Source organism: Phalangium opilio, unplaced genomic scaffold (genome assembly GCF_054372755.1).
Source record: "Phalangium opilio isolate 3A_F unplaced genomic scaffold, DU_Popi_V2 ptg000090l_1, whole genome shotgun sequence".
NCBI lineage: Eukaryota > Metazoa > Arthropoda > Arachnida > Opiliones > Phalangiidae > Phalangium > Phalangium opilio.
In genome coordinates this window covers 2,091,617-2,118,397 of record NW_028324195.1, presented here as the reverse complement: position 1 = coordinate 2,118,397, position 26,781 = coordinate 2,091,617, and the positions used below count along the sequence as shown (strand labels likewise).

The 26,781-nt window shown below is 42.5% G+C and overlaps 1 protein-coding gene, 1 long non-coding RNA gene and 18 other non-coding genes across 20 annotated transcripts; 2 read left to right on the top strand and 18 right to left on the bottom strand.

The window, feature by feature from the left end:
* Window positions 1-366: 366 nt before the first annotated feature.
* Window positions 367-488, bottom strand: TRNAL-CAA (transfer RNA leucine (anticodon CAA)). Its single transcript has 2 exons — window positions 451-488; window positions 367-412 (listed from the first exon to the last, which is right to left on the bottom strand). It is a non-coding gene; the product is annotated as a tRNA-Leu (tRNA).
* Window positions 489-1,311: 823 nt separating this feature from the next.
* On the bottom strand, window positions 1,312-1,433 carry TRNAL-CAA (transfer RNA leucine (anticodon CAA)). Its single transcript has 2 exons — window positions 1,396-1,433; window positions 1,312-1,357 (listed from the first exon to the last, which is right to left on the bottom strand). It is a non-coding gene; the product is annotated as a tRNA-Leu (tRNA).
* Window positions 1,434-1,878: 445 nt separating this feature from the next.
* TRNAL-CAA (transfer RNA leucine (anticodon CAA)) lies at window positions 1,879-2,000 on the bottom strand. Its single transcript has 2 exons — window positions 1,963-2,000; window positions 1,879-1,924 (listed from the first exon to the last, which is right to left on the bottom strand). It is a non-coding gene; the product is annotated as a tRNA-Leu (tRNA).
* A 1,201-nt stretch (window positions 2,001-3,201) lies between these two features.
* On the bottom strand, window positions 3,202-3,323 carry TRNAL-CAA (transfer RNA leucine (anticodon CAA)). Its single transcript has 2 exons — window positions 3,286-3,323; window positions 3,202-3,247 (listed from the first exon to the last, which is right to left on the bottom strand). It is a non-coding gene; the product is annotated as a tRNA-Leu (tRNA).
* A 1,201-nt stretch (window positions 3,324-4,524) lies between these two features.
* Window positions 4,525-4,646, bottom strand: TRNAL-CAA (transfer RNA leucine (anticodon CAA)). Its single transcript has 2 exons — window positions 4,609-4,646; window positions 4,525-4,570 (listed from the first exon to the last, which is right to left on the bottom strand). It is a non-coding gene; the product is annotated as a tRNA-Leu (tRNA).
* A 1,579-nt stretch (window positions 4,647-6,225) lies between these two features.
* TRNAL-CAA (transfer RNA leucine (anticodon CAA)) lies at window positions 6,226-6,347 on the bottom strand. Its single transcript has 2 exons — window positions 6,310-6,347; window positions 6,226-6,271 (listed from the first exon to the last, which is right to left on the bottom strand). It is a non-coding gene; the product is annotated as a tRNA-Leu (tRNA).
* A 256-nt stretch (window positions 6,348-6,603) lies between these two features.
* Window positions 6,604-6,725, bottom strand: TRNAL-CAA (transfer RNA leucine (anticodon CAA)). Its single transcript has 2 exons — window positions 6,688-6,725; window positions 6,604-6,649 (listed from the first exon to the last, which is right to left on the bottom strand). It is a non-coding gene; the product is annotated as a tRNA-Leu (tRNA).
* A 2,334-nt stretch (window positions 6,726-9,059) lies between these two features.
* Window positions 9,060-9,181, bottom strand: TRNAL-CAA (transfer RNA leucine (anticodon CAA)). The gene is made up of 2 exons: window positions 9,144-9,181; window positions 9,060-9,105 (listed from the first exon to the last, which is right to left on the bottom strand). It is a non-coding gene; the product is annotated as a tRNA-Leu (tRNA).
* A 256-nt stretch (window positions 9,182-9,437) lies between these two features.
* On the bottom strand, window positions 9,438-9,559 carry TRNAL-CAA (transfer RNA leucine (anticodon CAA)). Its single transcript has 2 exons — window positions 9,522-9,559; window positions 9,438-9,483 (listed from the first exon to the last, which is right to left on the bottom strand). It is a non-coding gene; the product is annotated as a tRNA-Leu (tRNA).
* A 256-nt stretch (window positions 9,560-9,815) lies between these two features.
* TRNAL-CAA (transfer RNA leucine (anticodon CAA)) lies at window positions 9,816-9,937 on the bottom strand. The gene is made up of 2 exons: window positions 9,900-9,937; window positions 9,816-9,861 (listed from the first exon to the last, which is right to left on the bottom strand). It is a non-coding gene; the product is annotated as a tRNA-Leu (tRNA).
* Window positions 9,938-10,760: 823 nt separating this feature from the next.
* TRNAL-CAA (transfer RNA leucine (anticodon CAA)) lies at window positions 10,761-10,882 on the bottom strand. Its single transcript has 2 exons — window positions 10,845-10,882; window positions 10,761-10,806 (listed from the first exon to the last, which is right to left on the bottom strand). It is a non-coding gene; the product is annotated as a tRNA-Leu (tRNA).
* Window positions 10,883-11,138: 256 nt separating this feature from the next.
* Window positions 11,139-11,260, bottom strand: TRNAL-CAA (transfer RNA leucine (anticodon CAA)). Its single transcript has 2 exons — window positions 11,223-11,260; window positions 11,139-11,184 (listed from the first exon to the last, which is right to left on the bottom strand). It is a non-coding gene; the product is annotated as a tRNA-Leu (tRNA).
* A 445-nt stretch (window positions 11,261-11,705) lies between these two features.
* TRNAL-CAA (transfer RNA leucine (anticodon CAA)) lies at window positions 11,706-11,827 on the bottom strand. Its single transcript has 2 exons — window positions 11,790-11,827; window positions 11,706-11,751 (listed from the first exon to the last, which is right to left on the bottom strand). It is a non-coding gene; the product is annotated as a tRNA-Leu (tRNA).
* Window positions 11,828-12,272: 445 nt separating this feature from the next.
* On the bottom strand, window positions 12,273-12,394 carry TRNAL-CAA (transfer RNA leucine (anticodon CAA)). The gene is made up of 2 exons: window positions 12,357-12,394; window positions 12,273-12,318 (listed from the first exon to the last, which is right to left on the bottom strand). It is a non-coding gene; the product is annotated as a tRNA-Leu (tRNA).
* A 256-nt stretch (window positions 12,395-12,650) lies between these two features.
* TRNAL-CAA (transfer RNA leucine (anticodon CAA)) lies at window positions 12,651-12,772 on the bottom strand. The gene is made up of 2 exons: window positions 12,735-12,772; window positions 12,651-12,696 (listed from the first exon to the last, which is right to left on the bottom strand). It is a non-coding gene; the product is annotated as a tRNA-Leu (tRNA).
* A 445-nt stretch (window positions 12,773-13,217) lies between these two features.
* On the bottom strand, window positions 13,218-13,339 carry TRNAL-CAA (transfer RNA leucine (anticodon CAA)). The gene is made up of 2 exons: window positions 13,302-13,339; window positions 13,218-13,263 (listed from the first exon to the last, which is right to left on the bottom strand). It is a non-coding gene; the product is annotated as a tRNA-Leu (tRNA).
* Window positions 13,340-13,595: 256 nt separating this feature from the next.
* TRNAL-CAA (transfer RNA leucine (anticodon CAA)) lies at window positions 13,596-13,717 on the bottom strand. The gene is made up of 2 exons: window positions 13,680-13,717; window positions 13,596-13,641 (listed from the first exon to the last, which is right to left on the bottom strand). It is a non-coding gene; the product is annotated as a tRNA-Leu (tRNA).
* Window positions 13,718-14,540: 823 nt separating this feature from the next.
* TRNAL-CAA (transfer RNA leucine (anticodon CAA)) lies at window positions 14,541-14,662 on the bottom strand. The gene is made up of 2 exons: window positions 14,625-14,662; window positions 14,541-14,586 (listed from the first exon to the last, which is right to left on the bottom strand). It is a non-coding gene; the product is annotated as a tRNA-Leu (tRNA).
* Window positions 14,663-16,607: 1,945 nt separating this feature from the next.
* Window positions 16,608-18,472, top strand: LOC149644607 (uncharacterized). Its single transcript, XR_016371975.1, has 3 exons — window positions 16,608-17,446; window positions 17,507-18,259; window positions 18,323-18,472. It is a non-coding gene; the product is annotated as an uncharacterized LOC149644607 (long non-coding RNA).
* Window positions 18,473-20,267: 1,795 nt separating this feature from the next.
* Window positions 20,268-26,624, top strand: LOC149644606 (uncharacterized). The gene is made up of 4 exons (XM_089850379.1): window positions 20,268-20,307; window positions 20,709-20,865; window positions 23,782-26,397; window positions 26,462-26,624. Exons 1-3 carry the CDS (start codon window positions 20,268-20,270, stop codon window positions 24,701-24,703), a joined length of 1,119 nt encoding a protein of 372 aa, XP_089706505.1. The 3' UTR covers window positions 24,704-26,397; window positions 26,462-26,624.
* Window positions 26,625-26,781: the final 157 nt, after the last annotated feature.

Genomic DNA, 26,781 nt, shown 5'->3' with positions numbered 1-26,781 from the left:
GATTCGAACCCACGCCCTCATACGAGGACCAGAATACACAGATTCACGTTGTGAACGAAAGAAACTACGCCCCTTGACTCTTGCGCCTTAGACCGCTCCGCCATCCTGACGTGGTCACCTCTAATTTGGACGTTTTATAAATTACATCTCTTCCAGTTAATTTCATAAAACATATCGTGTCAGAAGTGGGATTCGAACCAACGCCCTCATACGAGGACCAGAATAAACAGATTCACGTTGAGAACGAAAGAAACTTAGCCCCTTGAGTCTGGCGCCTTAGACCGCTCGGCCATCCTGACATGGATTCTTTCAATTGGGACGTTTTATAAATTACATCTATTCTAGTTAATTTCATAAAACATATCCTGTCAGAAGTGGGATTCGAACCCACGCCCTCATAAGAGGACCAGAATACACAGATTCACGTTGTTAACGAAGGAAACTGAGCCCCTTGAGTCTGGCGCCTTAGACCGCTCGGCCACCCTGACTTGGATTCATTCAATTGGGACGTTTTATAAATTACATCTCTTCCAGTTAATTTCATAAAACATATCGTGTCAGAAGTGGGATTCGAACCCACGCCCTCATACGAGGACCAGAATACACAGATTCACGTTGTGAACGAAGGAAAATGAGCCTCTTGAGTGTGGCGCCTTAGACCGCTCGGCCATCCTGACATGGATTCTTTCAATTGGGACGTTTTATAAATTACATCTATTCTAGTTAATTTCATAAAACATATCGTGTTAGAAGTGGGATTCGAACCCACGCCCTCATACGAGGACCAGAATACACAGATTCACGTTGTGAACGAAAGAAACTACGCCCCTTGACTCTTGCGCCTTAGACCGCTCCGCCATCCTGACGTGGTCACCTCTAATTTGGACGTTTTATAAATTACATCTCTTCCAGTTAATTTCATAAAACATATCGTGTCAGAAGTGGGATTCGAACCCACGCCCTCATACGAGGACCAGAATACACAGATTCACGTTGTGAACGAAAGAAACTACGCCCCTTGACTCTTGCGCCTTAGACCGCTCCGCCATCCTGACGTGGTCACCTCTAATTTGGACGTTTTATAAATTACATCTCTTCCAGTTAATTTCATAAAACATATCGTGTCAGAAGTGGGATTCGAACCAACGCCCTCATACGAGGACCAGAATAAACAGATTCACGTTGAGAACGAAAGAAACTTAGCCCCTTGAGTCTGGCGCCTTAGACCGCTCGGCCATCCTGACATGGATTCTTTCAATTGGGACGTTTTATAAATTACATCTATTCTAGTTAATTTCATAAAACATATCCTGTCAGAAGTGGGATTCGAACCCACGCCCTCATAAGAGGACCAGAATACACAGATTCACGTTGTTAACGAAGGAAACTGAGCCCCTTGAGTCTGGCGCCTTAGACCGCTCGGCCACCCTGACTTGGATTCATTCAATTGGGACGTTTTATAAATTACATCTCTTCCAGTTAATTTCATAAAACATATCGTGTCAGAAGTGGGATTCGAACCCACGCCCTCATACGAGGACCAGAATACACAGATTCACGTTGTGAACGAAAGAAACTACGCCCCTTGACTCTTGCGCCTTAGACCGCTCCGCCATCCTGACGCGGTCACCTCTAATTTGGACGTTTTATAAATTACATCTCTTCCAGTTAATTTCATAAAACATATCGTGTCAGAAGTGGGATTCGAACCAACGCCCTCATACGAGGACCAGAATAAACAGATTCACGTTGAGAACGAAAGAAACTTAGCCCCTTGAGTCTGGCGCCTTAGACCGCTCGGCCTACCTGACATGGATTCTTTCAATTGGGACGTTTTATAAATTACATCTATTCTAGTTAATTTCATAAAACATATCCTGTCAGAAGTGGGATTCGAACCCACGCCCTCATAAGAGGACCAGAATACACAGATTCACGTTGTTAACGAAGGAAACTGAGCCCCTTGAGTCTGGCGCCTTAGACCGCTCGGCCACCCTGACTTGGACTCATTCAATTGGGACGTTTTATAAATTACATCTCTTCCAGTTAATTTCATAAAACATATCGTGTCAGAAGTGGGATTCGAACCCACGCCCTCATACGTGGACCAGAATACACAGATTCACGTTGTGAACAAAAGAAACTACGCCCCTTGAGTCTTGCGCCTTAGACCGCTCCGCCATCCTGACGTGGTCACTTCTAATTTGGACGTTTTATAAATTACATCTCTTCCAGTTAATTTCATCAACCACTTCGTGTCAGAAGTGGGTCTCGAACCCACGCCCTCATAATAGGACCAGAATACACAGATTCACGTTGTAAACGAAGGAAAATGAGCCCCTTGAGTGTGGCGCCTTAGACCGCTCGGCCATCCTGACATGGATTCTTTCAATTGGGACGTTTTATAAATTACATCTATTCTATTTAATTTCATAAAACATATCGTGTCAGAAGTGGGATTCGAACCCATGCCCTCATACGAGGACCAGAATACACAGATTCACGTTGTGAACGAAGCAAACTGAGCCCTTTGAGTCTGGCACCTTAGACCGGTCGGCCACCCTGACTTGGATTCATTCAATTGGGACGTTTTATAAATTACATCTCTTCCAGTTAATTTCACAAAACATATCGTGTCAGAAGTGGGATTTGAACCCACGCCCTCATACGAGGACCAGAATACACAGATTCACGTTGTGAACGAAACAAACTACGCCCCTTGAGTCTTGCGCCTTAGACCGCTCCGCCATCCTGACGTGGTCACTTCTAATTTGGACGTTTTATAAATTACATCTCTTCCATTTAATTTCATCAACCACTTCGTGTCAGAAGTGGGATTCGAACCCACGCCCTCATAAGAGGACCAGAATACACAGATTCACGTTGTGAACGAAGGAAAATGAGCCTCTTGAGTGTGGCGCCTTAGACCGCTCGGCCATCCTGACATGGATTCTTTCAATTGGGACGTTTTATAAATTACATCTATTCTAGTTAATTTCATAAAACATATCGTGTCAGAAGTGGGATTCGAACCAACGCCCTCATACGAGGACCAGAATAAACAGATTCACGTTGAGAACGAAAGAAACTTAGCCCCTTGAGTCTGGCGCCTTAGACCGCTCGGCCTACCTGACATGGATTCTTTCAATTGGGACGTTTTATAAATTACATCTATTCTAGTTAATTTCATAAAACATATCCTGTCAGAAGTGGGATTCGAACCCACGCCCTCATAAGAGGACCAGAATACACAGATTCACGTTGTTAACGAAGGAAACTGAGCCCCTTGAGTCTGGCGCCTTAGACCGCTCGGCCACCCTAACTTGGATTCATTCAATTGGGACGTTTTATAAATTACATCTCTTCCAGTTAATTTCATAAAACATATCGTGTCAGAAGTGGGATTCGAACCCACGCCCTCATACGTGGACCAGAATACACAGATTCACGTTGTGAACAAAAGAAACTACGCCCCTTGAGTCTTGCGCCTTAGACCGCTCCGCCATCCTGACGTGGTCACTTCTAATTTGGACGTTTTATAAATTACATCTCTTCCAGTTAATTTCATCAACCACTTCGTGTCAGAAGTGGGTCTCGAACCCACGCCCTCATAATAGGACCAGAATACACAGATTCACGTTGTAAACGAAGGAAAATGAGCCCCTTGAGTGTGGCGCCTTAGACCGCTCGGCCATCCTGACATGGATTCTTTCAATTGGGACGTTTTATAAATTACATCTATTCTATTTAATTTCATAAAACATATCGTGTCAGAAGTGGGATTCGAACCCACGCCCTCATACGAGGACCAGAATACACAGATTCACGTTGTGAACGAAGGAAACTGAGCCCTTTGAGTCTGGCACCTTAGACCGGTCGGCCACCCTGACTTGGATACATTCAATTGGGACGTTTTATAAATTACATCTCTTCCAGTTAATTTCACAAAACATATCGTGTCAGAAGTGGGATTTGAACCCACGCCCTCATACGAGGACCAGAATACACAGATTCACGTTGTGAACGAAACAAACTACGCCCCTTGAGTCTTGCGCCTTAGACCGCTCCGCCATCCTGACGTGGTCACTTCTAATTTGGACGTTTTATAAATTACATCTCTTCCATTTAATTATATCAACCACTTCGTGTCAGAAGTGGGATTCGAACCCACGCCCTCATAAGAGGACCAGAATACACAGATTCACGTTGTGAACGAAGGAAAATGAGCCTCTTGAGTGTGGCGCCTTAGACCGCTCGGCCATCCTGACATGGATTCTTTCAATTGGGACGTTTTATAAATTACATCTATTCTAGTTAATTTCATAAAACATATCGTGTCAGAAGTGGGATTCGAACCCACGCCCTCATACGAGGACCAGAATACACAGAATCACGTTGTGAACGAAAGAAACTACGCCCCTTGACTCTTGCGCCTTAGACCGCTCCGCCATCCTGACGTGGTCACCTCTAATTTGGACGTTTTATAAATTACATCTCTTCCAGTTAATTTCATAAAACATACCGTGTCAGAAGTGGGATTCGAACCCACGCCCTCATACGAGGACCAGAATACACAGATTAACGTTGTGAACGAATGAAACTAAGCCCCTTGAGTCTGGCGCCTTAGACCGCTCGGCCATCCTGACTTGGATTCATTCAATTGGGACGTTTTATAAATTACATCTTTTCCAGTTAATTTCATACAACATATCGTGTCAGAGGTGGGATTCGAACCCACGCCCTCATACGAGGACCAAAATACGCAGGTTCACGTTGTGAACGAAGGAAACTGAGCCCCTTGAGTCTGGTGCCTAAGACCGCTCGGCCACCCTGACTTGGATTCATTCAGTTGGGACGTTTTATAAATTACATCTCTTCCAGTTCATTTCATAAAACATATCGTGTCAGAAGTGGGATTCGAACCCACGCCCTCAAACGTGGACCAAAATACACAGATTCACGTTGTGAACGAAGGAAACTGAGCCCCTTGAGTCTGGCGCCTTAGACCGCTCGGCCACCCTGACTTGGATTCATTCAATTGGGACGTTTTATAAATTACATCTCTTCCAGTTAATTTCATAAAACATATCGTGTCAGAAGTGGGATTCGAACCCACGCCCTCATACGAGGACCAGAATACACAGAATCACGTTGTGAACGAAAGAAACTACGCCCCTTGACTCTTGCGCCTTAGACCGCTCCGCCATCCTGACGTGGTCACCTCTAATTTGGACTTTTTATAAATTACATCTCTTCCAGTTAATTTCATAAAACATACCGTGTCAGAAGTGGGATTCGAACCCACGCCCTCATACGAGGACCAGAATACACAGATTAACGTTGTGAACGAAGGAAACTGAGCCCCTTGAGTCTGGTGCCTAAGACCGCTCGGCCACCCTGACTTGGATTCATTCAGTTGGGACGTTTTATAAATTACATCTCTTCCAGTTCATTTCATAAAACATATCGTGTCAGAAGTGGGATTCGAACCCACGCCCTCATACGAGGACCAAAATACACAGATTCACGTTGTGAACGAAATAAACTACGCCCCTTGAGTTTGGCGCCTTAGACCGCTCTGCAACCCTGACTTGGATTCATTCAATTGGGACGTTTTATAAATTACATCTCTTCCAGTTCATTTCATAAAACATATCGTGTCAGAAGTGGGATTCGAACCCACACCCTCATACGAGGACCAGAATACACAGATTCACGTTGTGAACGAAAGAAACTACGCCCCTTGAGTCTTGCGCCTTAGACCACTCCGCCATCCTGACGTGGTCACTTCTAATTTGGACGTTTTATAAATTACATCTCTTCCAGTTAATTTCATAAAACATATCGTGTCAGAAGTGGGATTCGAACCCACCCCCTCATAAGAGGACCAGAATACACAGATTCACGTTGTGAACGAAGGAAAATGAGCCTCTTGAGTGTGGCGCCTTAGACCGCTCGGCCATCCTGACATTGATTCTTTCAATTGGGACGTTTTATAAATTACATCTATTCTAGTTAATTTCATAAAACATATCGTGTCAGAATTGGGATTCGAACCCACGCCCTCATACGAGGACCAGAATACACAGATTCACGTTGTGAACGAAAGAAACTACGCCCCTTGACTCTTGCGCCTTAGACCGCTCCGCCATCCTGACGTGGTCACCTCTAATTTGGACGTTTTATAAATTACATCTCTTCCAGTTAATTTCATAAAACATACCGTGTCAGAAGTGGGATTCGAACCCACGCCCTCATACGAGGACCAGAATACACAGATTAACGTTGTGAACGAATGAAACTAAGCTCCTTGAGTCTGGCGCCTTAGACCGCTCGGCCATCCTGACTTGGATTCATTCAATTGGGACGTTTTATAAATTACATCTCTTCCAGTTAATTTCATAAAACATACCGTGTCAGAAGTGGGATTCGAACCCACGCCCTCATACGAGGACCAGAATACACAGATTCACGTTGTGAACGAAGGAAACTGAGCCCCTTGACTCTTGCGCCTTAGACCGCTCGGCCATCCTGACATGGATTCTTTCAATTGGGACGTTTTATAAATTACATCTATTCTATTTAATTTCATAAACCATATCGTGTCAGAAGTGGGATTCGAACCCACGCCCTCATACGAGGACCAGAATAAACAGATTCACGTTGTGAACGAAGGAAACTGAGTCCCTTGAGTCTGGCGCCTTAGACCGCTCGGCCATCCTGACTTGGATTCATACAATTGGGACGTTTTATAAATTACATCTCTTCCAGTTAATTTCATAAAACATATCGTGTCAGAAGTGGGATTCGAACCCACGCCCTCATACGAGGACCAGAATACACAGATTCACGTTGTGAACGAAAGAAACTACGTTCTTGAGTCTTGCGCCTTAGACCGCTCCGCCATCCTGACGTGGTCACTTCTAATTTGGACGTTTTATAAATTACATCTCTTCCAGTTAAATTCATCAACCACTTCGTGTCAGAAGTGGGATTCGAACCCACGCCCTCATAAGAGGACCAGAATACACAGATTCACGTTGTGAACGAAGGAAACTACGCCCCTTGACTCTTGCGCCTTAGACCGCTCAGCCATCCTGACGTGGTCACCTTTAATTTGGACGTTTTATAAATTACATCTCTTCCATTTAATTTCATCAACCACTTCGTGTCAGAAGTGGGATTCGAACCCACGCCCTCATAAGAGGACCAGAATACACAGATTCACGTTGTGAACGAAGGAAAATGAGCCTCTTGAGTGTGGCGCCTTAGACCGCTCGGCCATCCTGACATGGATTCTTTCAATTGGGACGTTTTATAAATTGCATCTATTCTAGTTAATTTCATAAAACATATCGTGTCAGAAGTGGGATTCGAACCCACGCCCTCATACGAGGACCAGAATACACAGATTCACGTTGTGAACGAAAGAAACTACGCCCCTTGACTCTTGCGCCTTAGACCGCTCCGCCATCATGACGTGGTCACCTCTAATTTGGACGTTTTATAAATTACATCTCTTCCAGTTAATTTCATAAAACATACCGTGTCAGAAGTGGGATTCGAACCCACGCCCTCATACGAGGACCAGAATACACAGATTCACGTTGTGAACGAAACAAACTACGCCCCTTGAGTCTTGCGCCTTAGACCGATCCACCATCCTGACGTGGTCACTCTTAATTTGGACGTTTTATAAATTACATCTCTTCCAGTTAATTTCATAAAACATATCGTGTCAGAAGTGGGATTCGAACCCACCCCCTCATACGAGGACCAGAATACACAAATTCACGTTGTGAACGAAACAAACTAAGCCCCTTGAGTCTGGCGCCTTAGACCGCTCCGCCAAACTGACTTGGATTCATTCAATTTTGACGTTTTATAAATTACATCTTTTCCAGTTAATTTCATACAACATATCGTGTCAGAGGTGGGATTCGAACCCACGCCCTCATACGAGGACCAAAATACGCAGGTTCACGTTGTGAACGAAGGAAACTGAGCCCCTTGAGTCTGGTGCCTAAGACCGCTCGGCCACCCTGACTTGGATTCATTCAGTTGGGACGTTTTATAAATTACATCTCTTCCAGTTCATTTCATAAAACATATCGTGTCAGAAGTGGGATTCGAACCCACGCCCTCATACGAGGACCAAAATACACAGATTCACGTTGTGAACGAAAGAAACTACGCCCCTTGAGTTTGGCGCCTTAGACCGCTCTGCAACCCTGACTTGGATTCATTCAATTGGGACGTTTTATAAATTACATCTCTTCCAGTTCATTTCATAAAACATATCGTGTCAGAAGTGGGATTCGAACCCACGCCCTCAAACGTGGACCAAAATACACAGATTCACGTTGTGAACGAAGGAAACTGAGCCCCTTGAGTCTGGCGCCTTAGACCGCTCGGCCACCCTGACTTGGATTCATTCAATTGGGACGTTTTATAAATTACATCTCTTCCAGTTCATTTCATAAAACATATCGTGTCAGAAGTGGGATTCGAACCCACACCCTCATACGAGGACCAGAATACACAGATTCACGTTGTGAACGAAAGAAACTACGCCCCTTGAGTCTTGCGCCTTAGACCACTCCGCCATCCTGACGTGGTCACTTCTAATTTGGACGTTTTATAAATTACATCTCTTCCAGTTAATTTCATAAAACATATCGTGTCAGAAGTGGGATTCGAACCCACCCCCTCATAAGAGGACCAGAATACACAGATTCACGTTGTGAACGAAGGAAAATGAGCCTCTTGAGTGTGGCGCCTTAGACCGCTCGGCCATCCTGACATTGATTCTTTCAATTGGGACGTTTTATAAATTACATCTATTCTAGTTAATTTCATAAAACATATCGTGTCAGAATTGGGATTCGAACCCACGCCCTCATACGAGGACCAGAATACACAGATTCACGTTGTGAACGAAAGAAACTACGCCCCTTGACTCTTGCGCCTTAGACCGCTCCGCCATCCTGACGTGGTCACCTCTAATTTGGACGTTTTATAAATTACATCTCTTCCAGTTAATTTCATAAAACATACCGCGTCAGAAGTGGGATTCGAACCCACGCCCTCATACGAGGACCAGAATACACAGATTAACGTTGTGAACGAATGAAACTAAGCTCCTTGAGTCTGGCGCCTTAGACCGCTCGGCCATCCTGACTTGGATTCATTCAATTGGGACGTTTTATAAATTACATCTCTTCCAGTTAATTTCATAAAACATATCGTGTCAGAAGTGGGATTTGAACCCACGCCCTCATACGAGGACCAGAATACACAGATTCACGTTGTGAACGAAGGAAACTGAGCCCCTTGACTCTTGCGCCTTAGACCGCTCGGCCATCCTGACATGGATTCTTTCAATTGGGACGTTTTATAAATTACATCTATTCTATTTAATTTCATAAACCATATCGTGTCAGAAGTGGGATTCGAACCCACGCCCTCATACGAGGACCAGAATAAACAGATTCACGTTGTGAACGAAGGAAACTGAGTCCCTTGAGTCTGGCGCCTTAGACCGCTCGGCCATCCTGACTTGGATTCATACAATTGGGACGTTTTATAAATTACATCTCTTCCAGTTAATTTCATAAAACATATCGTGTCAGAAGTGGGATTCGAACCCACGCCCTCATAAGAGGACCAGAATACACAGATTCACGTTGTGAACGAAGGAAACTACGCCCCTTGACTCTTGCGCCTTAGACCGCTCAGCCATCCTGACGTGGTCACCTTTAATTTGGACGTTTTATAAATTACATCTATTCTATTTAATTTCATAAAACATATCGTGTCAGAAGTGGGATTCGAACCCACGCCCTCATACGAGGACCAGAATACACAGATTCACGATGTGAACGAAGGAAACTGAGCCCCTTGAGTCTGGCGCCTTAGACCGCTCGGCCACCCTGACTTGGATTCATTCAATTGGGACGTTTTATAAATTACATCTCTTCCAGTTAATTTCATAAAACATATCGTGTCAGAAGTGGGATTTGAACCAACGCCCACATAATAGGACCAGAATACACAGATTCACGTTGTGAACGAAAGAAACTACGCCCCTTGAGTCTTGCGCCTTAGACCGCTCGGCCACCCTGACTTGGATTCATTCAATTGGGACGTTTTATAAATTACATCTCTTCCAGTTCATTTCATAAAACATATCGTGTCAGAAGTGGGATTCGAACCCACACCCTCATACGAGGACCAGAATACACAGATTCACGTTGTGAACGAAAGAAACTACGCCCCTTGAGTCTTGCGCCTTAGACCACTCCGCCATCCTGACGTGGTCACTTCTAATTTGGACGTTTTATAAATTACATCTCTTCCAGTTAATTTCATAAAACATATCGTGTCAGAAGTGGGATTCGAACCCACCCCCTCATAAGAGGACCAGAATACACAGATTCACGTTGTGAACGAAGGAAAATGAGCCTCTTGAGTGTGGCGCCTTAGACCGCTCGGCTATCCTGACATTGATTCTTTCAATTGGGACGTTTTATAAATTACATCTATTCTAGTTAATTTCATAAAACATATCGTGTCAGAATTGGGATTCGAACCCACGCCCTCATACGAGGACCAGAATACACAGATTCACGTTGTGAACGAAAGAAACTACGCCCCTTGACTCTTGCGCCTTAGACCGCTCCGCCATCCTGACGTGGTCACCTCTAATTTGGACGTTTTATAAATTACATCTCTTCCAGTTAATTTCATAAAACATACCGCGTCAGAAGTGGGATTCGAACCCACGCCCTCATACGAGGACCAGAATACACAGATTAACGTTGTGAACGAATGAAACTAAGCTCCTTGAGTCTGGCGCCTTAGACCGCTCGGCCATCCTGACTTGGATTCATTCAATTGGGACGTTTTATAAATTACATCTCTTCCAGTTAATTTCATAAAACATATCGTGTCAGAAGTGGGATTTGAACCCACGCCCTCATACGAGGACCAGAATACACAGATTCACGTTGTGAACGAAGGAAACTGAGCCCCTTGACTCTTGCGCCTTAGACCGCTCGGCCATCCTGACATGGATTCTTTCAATTGGGACGTTTTATAAATTACATCTATTCTATTTAATTTCATAAACCATATCGTGTCAGAAGTGGGATTCGAACCCACGCCCTCATACGAGGACCAGAATAAACAGATTCACGTTGTGAACGAAGGAAACTGAGTCCCTTGAGTCTGGCGCCTTAGACCGCTCGGCCATCCTGACTTGGATTCATACAATTGGGACGTTTTATAAATTACATCTCTTCCAGTTAATTTCATAAAACATATCGTGTCAGAAGTGGGATTCGAACCCACGCCCTCATACGAGGACCAGAATACACAGATTCACGTTGTGAACGAAAGAAACTACGCCCCTTGAGTCTTGCGCCTTAGACCACTCCGCCATCCTGACGTGGTCACTTCTAATTTGGACGTTTTATAAATTACATCTCTTCCAGTTAAATTCATCAACCACTTCGTGTCAGAAGTGGGATCCGAACCCACGCCCTCATAAGAGGACCAGAATACACAGATTCACGTTGTGAACGAAGGAAACTACGCCCCTTGACTCTTGCGCCTTAGACCGCTCAGCCATCCTGACGTGGTCACCTTTAATTTGGACGTTTTATAAATTACATCTATTCTATTTAATTTCATAAAACATATCGTGTCAGAAGTGGGATTCGAACCCACGCCCTCATACGAGGACCAGAATACACAGATTCACGATGTGAACGAAGGAAACTGAGCCCCTTGAGTCTGGCGCCTTAGACCGCTCGGCCACCCTGACTTTGATTCATTCAATTGGGACGTTTTATAAATTACATCTCTTCCAGTTAATTTCATAAAACATATCGTGTCAGAAGTGGGATTTGAACCAACGCCCACATAATAGGACCAGAATACACAGATTCACGTTGTGAACGAAAGAAACTACGCCCCTTGAGTCTTGCGCCTTAGACCGCTCCGCCATCCTGACGTGGTCACCTCTAATTTGGACGTTTTATAAATTACATCTCTTCCAGTTAAATTCATCAACCACTTCGTGTCAGAAGTGGGATTCGAACCCACGCCCTCATAAGAGGACCAGAATACACAGATTCACGTTGTGAACGAAGGAAACTACGCCCCTTGACTCTTGCGCCTTAGACCGCTCAGCCATCCTGACGTGGTCACCTTTAATTTGGACGTTTTATAAATTACATCTCTTCCAGTTAATTTCATAAAACATACCGCGTCAGAAGTGGGATTCGAACCCACGCCCTCATACGAGGACCAGAATACACAGATTAACGTTGTGAACGAATGAAACTAAGCTCCTTGAGTCTGGCGCCTTAGACCGCTCGGCCATCCTGACTTGGATTCATTCAATTGGGACGTTTTATAAATTACATCTCTTCCAGTTAATTTCATAAAACATATCGTGTCAGAAGTGGGATTTGAACCCACGCCCTCATACGAGGACCAGAATACACAGATTCACGTTGTGAACGAAGGAAACTGAGCCCCTTGACTCTTGCGCCTTAGACCGCTCGGCCATCCTGACATGGATTCTTTCAATTGGGACGTTTTATAAATTACATCTATTCTATTTAATTTCATAAACCATATCGTGTCAGAAGTGGGATTCGAACCCACGCCCTCATACGAGGACCAGAATAAACAGATTCACGTTGTGAACGAAGGAAACTGAGTCCCTTGAGTCTGGCGCCTTAGACCGCTCGGCCATCCTGACTTGGATTCATACAATTGGGACGTTTTATAAATTACATCTCTTCCAGTTAATTTCATAAAACATATCGTGTCAGAAGTGGGATTCGAACCCACGCCCTCATACGAGGACCAGAATACACAGATTCACGTTGTGAACGAAAGAAACTACGCCCCTTGAGTCTTGCGCCTTAGACCACTCCGCCATCCTGACGTGGTCACTTCTAATTTGGACGTTTTATAAATTACATCTCTTCCAGTTAAATTCATCAACCACTTCGTGTCAGAAGTGGGATTCGAACCCACGCCCTCATAAGAGGACCAGAATACACAGATTCACGTTGTGAACGAAGGAAACTACGCCCCTTGACTCTTGCGCCTTAGACCGCTCAGCCATCCTGACGTGGTCACCTTTAATTTGGACGTTTTATAAATTACATCTATTCTATTTAATTTCATAAAACATATCGTGTCAGAAGTGGGATTCGAACCCACGCCCTCATACGAGGACCAGAATACACAGATTCACGATGTGAACGAAGGAAACTGAGCCCCTTGAGTCTGGCGCCTTAGACCGCTCGGCCACCCTGACTTGGATTCATTCCATTGGGACGTTTTATAAATTACATCTCTTCCAGTTAATTTCATAAAACATATCGTGTCAGAAGTGGGATTTGAACCAACGCCCACATAATAGGACCAGAATACACAGATTCACGTTGTGAACGAAAGAAACTACGCCCCTTGAGTCTTGCGCCTTAGACCGCTCCGCCATCCTGACGTGGTCACCTCTAATTTGGACGTTTTATAAATTACATCTCTTCCAGTTAATTTCATAAAACATGTCGTGTCAGAAGTGGGATTCGAACCCACGTCCTCATACGAGGACCAGAATACACAGATTCACGTGGTGAGCGAAGGAAACTGAGCCCCTTGAGTCTGGCGCCTTAGACCGCTCGGCCATCCTGACATGGATTCTTTCAATTGGGACGTTTTATAAATTACATCTATTCTAGTTAATTTCATAAAACATATCCTGTCAGAAGTGGGCTTCGAACCCACGCCCTGATAAGAGGACCAGAGTACACAGATTCACGTTGTGAACGAAGGAAACTGAGCCCCTTGAGTCTGGCGCCTTAGACCGCTCGGCCATCCTGACATGGATTCTTTCAATTGGCACGTTTTATAAATTACATCTATTCTAGTTAATTTCATAAAACATATCCTGTCAGAAGTGGGCTTCGAACCCACGCCCTCATAAGAGGACCAGAATACACAGATTCACGTTGTGAACGAAGGAAACTGAGCCCCTTGAGTCTGGCGCCTTAGACCGCTAGGCCATCCTGACATGGATTCTTTCAATTGGGACGTTTTATAAATTACATCTCTTCCAGTTAATTTCATAGAACATATCGTGTCAGAAGTGGGATTCGAACCCACGCCTTCATACGAGGACCAGAATACACAGATTCACGTTGTGAACGAAAGAAACTACGCCCCTTGAGTCTTGCGCCTTAGACCGCTCGGCCACCCTGACTTGGATTCATTCAATTGGGACGTTTTATAAATAACATCTCTTCCAGTTCATTTCATAAAACATATCGTGTCAGAAGTGGGATTCGAACCCACGCCCTCATACGTGGACCAAAATACACAGATTCACGTTGTGAACGAAGGAAACTGAGCCCCTTGAGTCTGGCGCCTTAGACCGCTCGGCCACCCTGACTTGCATTCATTCAATTGGGACGTTTTATAAATTACATCTCTTCCAGTTCATTTCATAAAACATATCGTGTCAGAAGTGGGATTCGAACCCACGCCCTCATACGAGGACCAGAATACACAGATTCACGTTGTGAACGAAAGAAACTACGCCCCTTGAGTCTAGCGCCTTAGACCGCTCGGCCACCCTGACTTGGATTCATTCAATTGGGACGTTTTATAAATTACATCTCTTCCAGTTAATTTCATAAAACATATCGTGTCAGAAGTGGGATTCGAACCCACGCCCTCATACGAGGACCAAAATACACAGATTCACGTTGTGAACGAAGGAAACTGAGCCCCTTGAGTCTGGCGCCTTAGACCGCTCGGCCACCCTGACTTGGATTCATTCAATTGGGACGTTTTATAAATTACATCTCTTCCAGTTAATTTCATAAAACATATCGTGTCAGAAGTGGGATTCGAACCCACGCCCTCATACGTGGACCAAAATACACAGATTCACGTTGTGAACGAAGGAAACTGAGCCCCTTGAGTCTGGCGCCTTAGACCGCTCGGCCACCCTGACTTGCATTCATTCAATTGGGACGTTTTATAAATTACATCTCTTCCAGTTCATTTCATAAAACATATCGTGTCAGAAGTGGGATTCGAACCCACGCCCTCATACGAGGACCAGAATACACAGATTCACGTTGTGAACGAAAGAAACTACGCCCCTTGAGTCTTGCGCCTTAGACCACTCCGCCATCCTGACGTGGTCACTTCTAATTTGGACGTTTTATAAATTACATCTTTTCCAGTTAATTTCATACAACATATCGTGTCAGAAGTGGGATTCGAACCCACGCCCTCATACGAGGAGCAGAATACACTGATTCATGTTGAGAACGAGAGAAACTAGGTCCCTTGAGTCTGGCATCTTAGACCGCTCGGCCATCCTGACGTGGTCTCTTGTAATTTGGACGTTTAATTAATTACATCATTTCCAGTTAATTTCATACAACATATCGTGTCAGAAGTGGGATTCGAACCCACGCCCTCATACGAGGACCAAAATACGCAGGTTCACGTTGTGAACGAAGGAAACTGAGCCCCTTGAGTCTGGTGCCTAAGACCGCTCGGCCACCCTGACTTGGATTCATTCAGTTGGGACGTTTTATAAATTACATCTCTTCCAGTTCATTTCATAAAACATATCGTGTCAGAAGTGGGATTCGAACCCACGCCCTCATACGAGGACCAAAATACACAGATTCACGTTGTGAACGAAAGAAACTACGCCCCTTGAGTCTTGCGCCTTAGACCACTCTGCCATCCTGACGTGGTCACTTCTAATTTGGACGTTTTATAAATTACATCTCTTCCAGTTAATTTCATAAAACATATCGTGTCAGAAGTGGGATTCGAACCCACGCCCTCATACGAGGACCAAAATACACAGATTCACGTTGTGAACGAAGGAAACTGAGCCCCTTGAGTCTGGCGCCTTAGACCGCTCGGCCACCCTGACTTGGATTCATTCAATTGGGACGTTTTATAAATTACATCTCTTCCAGTTCATTTCATAAAAAATATCGTGTCAGAAGTGGGATTCGAACCCACGCCCTCATACGAGGACCAAAATACACAGATTCACGTTGTGAACGAAAGAAACTACGCCCCTTGAGTCTTGCGCCTTAGACCACTCCGCCATCCTGACGTGGTCACTTCTAATTTGGACGTTTTTACCTCTCCGAGTGACGTATGTCACGGAGAGGTATTACACCGGCCGTGTCTGTGTGTCTGTCTGTCTGTGTGTCTGTCTGTGTGTCTGTCAGACCCCACGTGACCGCGTTCGCAGTTTGCGTATTGGAGCAAACAAATACCCGATTTCCGAAACGCGTTCGCGGTTCACGGAAATTTGGCCATTAATCTACCAACACAAGTCTTTACTAACTGGCTTCTAAGGACCACAATCTGCTAGTCTTTGTCCATCCCACATGGACACTAGTCTGTACTTGCTAGCTTCTAAGCACCACCATCTTCTGTTCTTCGTCAATTTCACCTTGACACCAGCTTCTATGCACCACCATCTTCTGTTCTTCTTCAATTCCACATTGACACCAGGTTCTATGCACCTCCATCTTCTGTTCTTCGTCAATTCCACATTGACACCAGCTTCAATGCACCACCATCTTCAGGTCTTTTGTCCATTCCACATGGACGCCAGTCAGTACATTCTGGCTTCTTCTCCTCCGTCATCGTTTGGTTCCAAGATATACGCGGCGATCGGCTAGGGTTACGAGAAACGTCTAGCCTCCCAATGGCAGGGCTTCCACCATCGGTTCACGCAAATGCGTTTTTATCTATTATTTGGTTTTAAGATATACGCGGCGATCGGCTAGGGTTACGAGAAACGTCTAGCCTCCCAATGGCAGGGCTTCCACCAAAGGTTCACGCGAATGCGTTTTTATCTATTATTATAATGGAAACGAAACGTATATATACCCCAAAATTTGAAAAAAGCGGGCAAGAGGGGTACCCTTCACTTTAAACGTCAATATTAGCAAAGTTTCGAAAGATAATAGGAACAACTTTATTTTAAACGATTTAACTATTTTTAAAGTTATTTACTGGCGATTAAAATAATTAAAAATAATTATATTTATTTAAATATTAAAGATAAACCCAAGTACCGAAGTCGTTAAATCATTGCCTCCTATATCTATCAAGGCCCGTGCATTGCGTTATATTTCGTACATTGTCTCTTATATCTTTTTAGGCCCGTGCATTGCGTTATATTTCCTACATTGCCTCCTGTATCCATAATAATTTATTTTCTTTGTTATATGAAATGAAAATATGGATAATATTTTCGGCAATTCGATTTGAATGGCTCTTTCTGATGTATCATTCTCTCAGCACTGTTCATAATGGACAGGAACGTAGAGATTCGAGACACTTGGAATTACGATAGTGTTTCAAATCCTCTGTAATGAGGGCTTAACGACTTGGAGTGACTGGAAAGATAGATACACATCCTATTTTTTAGTTGCACCATGCGTACCACAATGTTGCCAGGCGTTTATTGAAGGATGCTTGGGTACTTGGTACAGACTGTTACGTCTACCAAGTTTCCTAGCATCCAAGAATATATAGGATTCATAGAAGCCAGTGTTATGGGCATGTCATGGGTCAAGTCGTTAAATATATCGACGCAGTTAAATAGCTGATGTCATTATTTTATCCACTTTCTCATTGCGTTTCGAGTGGAAGTTCAACTTTGGCACGGACGACAGATGGCGCTCTTAACCTTCTACCCCCAAAAATCGCTGTTGTCTGCTCGTTTTCCCCTTCCGCGTTTTTTCGTTATAAACTTATGATTTAACGAACTGTTAAGATAAAATTTCATATTTCCTAAGACAGATAAGCTTCTACTCCTTTCATCTTACTCCCAGTTAGATTTAACCTTGTTAAAATATAATCAGATGAATTTGAGTTACAATGTCGTAAAATCCTGTGCCTACAGTTACCTAGGAGTGATAGAGACATTTTTACCGATGTCTAGAGATGTTAAGCTTAAGCGAAATTGTTTTACGTTTGAATAAAAATACCGCTTCCAGTAGTGGGTTTATAGTACTCCTTGTTTGTGTAAGATTAGTGTAGCTGTAGAGCGTTGTTGCTGTTTAGTTTATACGCCCCCTAGGCCTATTTGTGAAAGACCTTTTTTACGCACTTTTATCATTCTCTATTTGAAAAAAGTGTTGGCAATGTATATTTTTTAAATATGACGGAATTGCTGTTGGTATGATAGCGCCCAATTTGCGAAAAAAACCTTTTTTTAAACAGTTGATTCATTCTTTGATAGAATTTCGAAGGCAGAAGTTAAGTGTTAGATTTGCTCGATTAATTTTGTTCGGCAAATAATATAATTAAGCCTTACGTATTACTGAAGGAGATTGATTTTGCCAACCTGTGTGAGTATTTAAGGAGATTGATTTTGCCAACGTTTGTGAGTATTTAACTGGTGTCTAAAAAAGTGTTGGCAATGTATATTTTTTAAATATAAACAAATGCTGTTTAGTTTATACGCCCCCTATTTGTGAAAGACCTTTTTTACGCACTTTTATCATTCTTTATTTGAATTTCAAAGGTAGTACTTCATAATTCAATCTTCTGTAATAACTTTCTTCGGAAAATAATATTTCAAACGTTACAGAGTCTTGCAAGGGGATTTCTTTTGCGGATCTTTGTGAGTATTTAACTGAATAATAAAATGGAGGAAGATAATAATTTAAGTAAAGAGGAAATCAGAAAACGAAAGGCAAGGGAAAGAATGAGGGCAAAAAGGTCAGATCCTGAATTTAGGAAACGAGAAAATGAAAGGAGAAGAGTGTTAGCAGCTGAAAAAAAGGCTGTTTCGGGAACAGGTTCTAGCACACCCAATGTTGGTCCTACCGCGAGGCCAGTTGGCCATGATTCTGCGAAAGATGACGCATTAAATAAAAGCTCTATTGAAAGTACCGTAAGCGTAGGCATATCTATTAATGAGGAACCCAATAATGTACAAAATGATAATGCTAATATTAGTGAAATAATCGAAGGCTATGAACAAGTACCTTGTACGTCCCATGGTAATGTCTATCCCTTAGAAAGATTAAGAATCTTGAGACAAAATGAAGAATGCAGTAAGAGGGAGTCGCTAGGTAAGGGGAAAAAGCGAGAGAATGAGTCAAATTGTGAAATTGAAAATCAGGGTGGAATATTTACCAAGAAATTAAAAAGGGTTGATGAATGGTATAAAGCAAGCGAACGTGTAAGAAATCAGATAAGTAAGGCTACTGAACGCCAAGATCCAAATTATAGGGAAAGAGAACGTGTCAGAAACCAATTGTATAAGTCGGCTAAACGCCAAGATACCGAGTTTAGAGATGTTGAACGTGCTAGAAACCAGGCGGGTATGGCTGCTAAACGCCAAGATCCCGAGTATAGAGATGTTGAACGTGCTAGAAATCAGACGGGTAAGGCGGCTAAACGCCAAGATCCCGAGTATAGAGATGTTGAACGTGATAGAAACCAGGCTTGTAAGGCTGCTAAACGCCAAGATCCCGAGTTTAGAGATGTTGAACGTGCTAGAAACCAGACAGGTATGGCGGCTAAACGCCAAGATCCCGAGTATAGAGATGTTGAACGTGATAGAAACCAGGCTTGTAAGGCTGCTTAACGCCAAGATCCCGAGTTTAGAGATGTTGAACGTGCTAGAAACCAGACGGGTAAGGCGGCTAAACGCCAAGATCCCGAGTATAGAGATGTTGAACGTGCTAGAAACCAGGCGGGTATGGCTGCTAAACGCCAAGATCCCGAGTATAGAGATGTTGAACGTGCTAGAAATCAGACGGGTAAGGCGGCTAAACGCCAAGATCCCGAGTATAGAGATGTTGAACGTGATAGAAACCAGGCTTGTAAGGCTGCTAAACGCCAAGTTCCCGAGTTTAGAGATGTTGAACGTGCTAGAAACCAGACAGGTATGGCGGCTAAACGCCAAGATCCCGAGTATAGAGATGTTGAACGTGATAGAAACCAGGCTTGTAAGGCTGCTTAACGCCAAGATCCCGAGTTTAGAGATGTTGAACGTGCTAGAAACCAGACGGGTAAGGCGGCTAAACGCCAAGATCCCGAGTATAGAGATGTTGAACGTGATAGAAACCAGGCTTGTAAGGCTGCTAAACGCCAAGATCCCGAGTTTAGAGATGTTGAACGTGCTAGAAACCAGACAGGTATGGCGGCTAAACGCCAAGATCCCGAGTATAGAGATGTTGAACGTGCTAGACAAAGATCTTCAGCCGCAGATAGGCGAGCAAACCCCTCGCTTATAGAGCAGACCTATTTTGATAGCATAAAAGATGGCCCAACGTGGCCGTGTGAAGGATGTTCAAATCTTTTTTTTAAGTCATCTGGCACCATTGTAAAGTCCATAGATTTTTTGTCAGTCCCTGGTATTGAACAAAGAGAGTTGAATGATGAAATATTTTTGTGTAGTACTTGTAATAAAAGCGTTAAGAGAAAGCAAATTCCAAAATTTTCAAGGGAAAATGGATTTGTGTTTCCTGAAATACCTGCGCAATTAAGTAACATAAGTAATTTAGAAGAAAGAATGATATCACCACGAATACCATTCATGCAAATACGAAGGTTAGGGTGTGACCAACAACGTGGTATTAAAGGAAATGTGGTTAACGTCCCTATAAATGTAGAGTCCACCGCCTCGGTTTTACCCAGGTTACCTCGAGACACGGATACTATTCAAATTGAGTTTATGAGAAGAATGCAGTATAACACACCCTATTTGTACGAAACTGTGAGACCCAAAGTCATTTTAGAGGCCCTTAACGTTCTGGTAAAAACGCCTTTGTATGTTAAACATGGAATTACCGTTAAGAGTGACATATTAGACCCCATTCCTGAAGAACTTGAATTTATTGTTGACGAAAATGACCGTCAGGTAAATCAAGTTGATGTATCAGGAGATAATCCAGTAGCGCCAATAAACGCAGAGAATGATAGCGATGATATGTGGAATGAACCCAACGAAAGTAGTTCGTTAACAGTTGGGAATCAAGACACATTATTAGTTTCTTTAAGTAATTTCTTGCCAAGTAATACCATGCATGTTAAGTTTGCTCCCGGTGAAGGTCAAACCCCAATGTCTTTACTCTTTGACGAGGATGCGGAAGAATTGTCATTCCCGAGCATTTACGTAGGTCAAAAAATGAATCTTAAGGTTAAGGGAAGTTTTGGTGATATTTTTAAATGGGAGCTTCGTAATATTGATAGGCGCTGTGCTAAAAATCCTTCGAAATTGTTTTACTCTTTTGTCAAATTAGAAACCTTGAAAGTTAGTCAATCTATACAGGTTTGCATGAGGAAAACTAAAAGAACAAATGGGTCGAATTATACTGCTGGACTTTTAGCTTCTGCAGGTTCTCTTGATGCTTTAATTAAGCAGGATGATGGTTTTAGGGTTTTAGAAAGACTACAGAGCTCGCCTTCTTATTGGCAACACAGACAAAAGGAATTGATGGGTATGATTAGACAGCTTGGTACGGCTACCTTTTTCATAACGTTTTCGGCTGCCGAAAGTAAATGGCCTGAGCTACTGAATATTTTGAGACTAACCTCTGGGCAGGAGAGTTTACCTAACGATGATATTAATAATTTAAGTTTTTCGGAAAGGGCAAAACTGATTCAGGATGATCCTGTTACTTGCGCTAGATATTTTGACCACCGTTTTCGGGCTTTGCTCAAGGCTCTACAGAAATTAGGTCCTCTTGGCGTTATAGAAGACTATTATTTTAGAGTTGAAATACAGCAAAGAGGTTCGCCCCACCAACATGGTTTGATTTGGATAAAAGATGCTCCAAAACTTAAAAATGATCTCTCAAATGTTAAGGAAGTAGAGGAATTTATTGATAATGTTATTTCTTGTGCTGCTGAGCACAATGACGAACATTTAGATTTGTTAACACGATTACAAATTCACAAACACACAACGACTTGTAGAAAGAAGGTCGATAATAATTCCGTTTGTCGTTTTGGAATCCCGTTTCCACCTATGCCCAGAACCATAATTTACGACCCTAGTTTAAGAGAGCCTGGTAGCGTACAGGAAGAACTCAGATCTAAGGAAAGGTCAAAGAGATTGTATGAGATGTTGCAATCGAAAGAAAAAGAGTTTTGGGTAGATAGTTTTGAGGAGTTGCTAGCTAAGTTGCGTATAACTGAAGACGAGTATATTTCTGCCGTTACTTATGACCTCAAAAGGAAAACAGTTTTGTTGAAAAGACACCCCAAAGATACTAGAGTTAATCCTTACAATCCGTGCGCTTTGCGTCTTTGGCAGGCGAATATGGACATTCAATTCGTTCTTGATGCTTACGCACTGGTTATGTATATTGTATCATATATAGGAAAGTCTCAAAGAGGGATGTCTTTGCTTCTGCGCGAAGCTTCTAAACAGGCAAAAAATGATAAATGTTCAGTAAAACAGAAGTTGAAACTAATTGCTAATCAGTTCTTGAATGCCCACGAGGTAAGCGCTCAGGAAGCGGCTTACTGTGGTTTACAAATTCCTGTGTCCAGGTGCAGTCGCGCCTGTGTTTTTATAAACACCAATGCCCCTGAAAATCGTGTACACATTCTTAAGAGTCAATCTGAACTTGAAGAACTACCAGCAGACAGTAATGACGTTTTTGCCTCTGGGATGCTAGAACATTATGTTCAAAGGCCAGAGGAACTAGAGGCAATAACGTTAGCTCAATTTGGTGCCTGGTACGAATATTCCAAAGCCCGTAGAGTGACTAAAGCCGCCCACGATCATGTTGATGAGGGAGAGAGCAATGAAGTTGAAACTTGTGGTAAATGGCTGAAACTTAAAGATGAATCATGGTTTATTAGGAAACGTGGCCGTGCTAAAATTATTAGGTACAGAAGATTCAATTTAGAAAAAGATCCCGATAACTTTTATCGTGAACAATTAATGTTGTTTAAGCCTTGGCGCGATGAAAGTAATGATATTTTGACAAAGGATATGAAATCAGAATATGAGCTTTGTCGCGAAACTATTAATGAAGTTAGGAAAGAATTTCACAATGAAATTGACGAAGAAGCCGTAGAACAGGCTGTAGCAGATTTTGAAAATGGAGAAATTCAAGTGGATGTTACTAATATCCAGCCTGAATTAGAACATAGAAATGAAGTTGATAGATCTTTAGCTATGGATGATTCCGATTTTTTAATTAATACGGTTCAAGAACCTGTAGGAAATATTAATAGAGATATTATTGATGGCAATGCCGAAAATACTGTTGCTCCGTCAATTACCTTAATTAATGACTCTGAGTACAACGCCCTTCTTAGAAAATTGAATTCCAAACAAAGAGAGATATATTACCATGTTTTGTATCATGTAAAAAGCAAAGAAACTCCGTTGCGTCTCTTTGTTACAGGGGGCGCTGGTGTGGGGAAAAGTCTTTTGATTAGTGCTATATTTGAATCTGTGTCAAGGTTTTACAACAAACAACCTGGGAGTAATCCATCGGAAGCGAAAGTAATCCGTTGCGCACCTACTGGCAAGGCTGCCTTTAACATAGGTGGGGCAACTTTGCACAGTACTTTTAGTTTACCCGTTAGCCAATTTGGTGGAAATATATCGAGATTGGAAAGTGAAACACTTCATAAATGCAGGTTACTCTATGGTCAAGTAAAACTAGTAATAATTGACGAAATTTCAATGGTTGGAGCGAAGGTGTTTAATCGGGTAAACGCAAGGTTACAAGAGATTATGGGTTGTCCTGATAATTTTGGTGGTGTGTCTGTCGTTCTAGTTGGAGACTTTAACCAATTGAGACCAGTTTGCGATTATTTCGCATTTCAAGGTCAAAGTGAGAAAGATAATCCTTACGCGTCGTTAATTGGTAACCCAATATGGGAGCAATTTGAATTTGCCGAACTTGAGGAAATTATGAGACAGAGGGATGATAAAATATTTGCTGAAGCTTTAAATAGAATGGCTGTGGGAAGTATGACTCAAAATGATATTGATTTCTTTAGTAGTCTGGAGGTAACGCCTGAGCGTGTACCCCCAAAAGAAGCGATACATCTTTTCGCCACTAACGCGGAAGTAAACCAATTTAATCAAAATAAGCTTTTAAACATGAATACGGAAAAGGCTGTTTCGGTTTCAGTAGATGTTGTCAATGGTGATCTTAGTAGTGAAGTTAAAAATAACATACTTTCCCAAGTTGAAAAGTTAGCAACGTCTGATACGTATGGTCTGCCCAAACAATTGACTCTTGCGTGTGGCGCGAGATATATGATGACCAACAATGTTGACACCTCTGACGGACTAACTAATGGCGCGACAGGTTGGTTAAGAAAGATAGAGTACGGCACAAATAGGGTCGGGGATAAAATCCCGTTCAGGGTATGGATGGAGTTTGACGATCCCAAAGTTGGGAAAATGTTGAGGCAAAAATGTCATGGTTTATATTTGAATAGTGATATTAACGCTTCGTGGACGCCTGTTGAAAAGGTCATCAAGTCGTTTAATAGAAAATGGAGACAAAATAATGCCTCAGTTTCTAGGAAACAATTGCCTTTGGTTGTTTCTGAGGCCATTACGATACATAAAAGTCAGGGTGATACTTACTCCTCGGTAGTGGTTCATTGTAAGGCTACAAAAAAAAATTGAAAGAGCGCATTTATATGTGGCTTGTAGTAGAGCGAAAACCGCTTCCGGTTTATATATTGATGGAAAATTTAAAGTTCCTAATTCACCCAAAAACAACCTAGTAGAATTGGAACTTAAGAGGTTGCGAGACACAAAAAGCATCGAACTACCTTTCTTGCATGATCCCCTTTACATTTATGTACATAACGTGCAGTCTTTAAATGCTCATTTAGAAGATGTTTTAGCAGACAATGTAATAATGAAAAGTCAAATGTTATGTTTTGTTGAAACGTGGAAAAAAGAGACGGACGATTTTAGAGTGCCATCTTTTAAGGAAGTAGGTGGTATTTACTTGCCAAGTACGGCACGCAGAGTTGCTTTTGGTTCGTCCATATATTTAAGAGACACGCCTAAAAACGAAGTTAAAGAGATAGATACTAGAGTTTTACGAAGCGACATTCCTGTTAGAAATTCTCACGTGGAACGTTGCTGGTTAGATGTTTACATAGAAGGAGAACTTATATCTGTGGTATTGTTGTACAAATCTCCCTTAGGAAGTTTGAGAACTGTGTTTGAGGACTTTAACCCTTTGTTTGACATGAAATATGATTCGTCTATTCCAACAGTTGTGGTTGGAGATTTCAATATTAACTTTTTAAAGAGCCAAACGGCACTGAGAATGTTCTTTGATTCACATGGAATATCTCTTTTGCCGGGTCTAGAACAAAAGTATTCGACTGACTATCATTGTCAATTAGATTTGGCGTTTGGTAACAAACTTTTTCGAGACCGATACGATGCATGTTATAGAGAGTCTTATTATTCTTACCACAAGGGTATTTGCATTTTTAAAAGAACATAGTTTGAAATGGAAAAATTTATTTAAAGCAAGGTGGAGCTCCAGTGCGCCCCTTATTGACGACCTTTCTATTGTACATTGGGTTTAACTTGTTAGGATAATTTTCAGATCCTCCCTAATGCATTAAGTTTCATTGTTACCTACCTACGGCAAGGTAAAATTATTATGTATATACAAGGTTAGGCATCATGGTAGGGGCGCCAATGGAGCCGCATGTTGCTTTAAGGGTCTAAACTACGAGAAATAGGCTTGGGATCCTTGGCTAAGAAACCCACATATGGCTTGGGATCCTGTACTAAGAAACCTAAAATTAGGCTTGGGATCCTGTACTAAGAAACCTAAAATTAGGCTTGGGATCCTGTACTAAGAAACCTAAAATTAGGCTTGGGATCCTGTACTAAGAAACCTAAAATTAGGCTTGGGATCCTGTACTAAGAGACCCACTTAAGGCTTGGGATCCTTGACTAAGAGACCCACACAAGGCTTGGGATCCTTGACTAAAGAACCCACATCTGACTTCAAGATTTGAAAAAAAAAGGGTAAGTATCATTATTGGAATTGACGGTCATATAAGTTTGGTATTAATCCATTTAAAAATATGGTATATTTTATGAGTAACCTGGAGGATTGGCGTAGTTCATGAGTAGCCTAGAGGATTTGCGTAGTTCATGAATAACCTAGAGGTTATGCGTAGTTCATGAATACCCTAGAGGTTATGCGTAGTTCATGAATACCCTAGAGGTTATGCGTAGTTCATGAATACCCTATAGGATATGCGTAGTTCATGAATACCCTACAGCATTGGTTTAGTTCATGGGTAACCATGGAGGACAAGGCCAACGAAATTGTAAACAAGGTATGTAATAGTGATAATTAGTTAATGGGGATAATCGTTGAGGTGATTTATTGTGGTTCTTCAGAAAATACGTCGGGAAATATATCTCAAGGCTTATCCTTAGGCTTAATAAAGGTGAAATACAACTCTCAAAACGTTAAAATGGTTGCGTCAGATGACTGAGATCTGGAGCGGCAACTGTGGGTTCATGTAAAGGCGAACCACTGAACGAAGTGTAAGTGTTGCACCAAGTTTCATAGGTTTGGTGAAGAATGGAGCAATTTTGTATAGCGTACTTTAAAAATGTTTTAGGTATGGCGAAGCGGAAATGGCTGAATAATCGGCGACAATTCAATAGTCCTAGTCGAAAATCCCCTTTTTTCGGCAAAACGCGGCCGAGGTGAT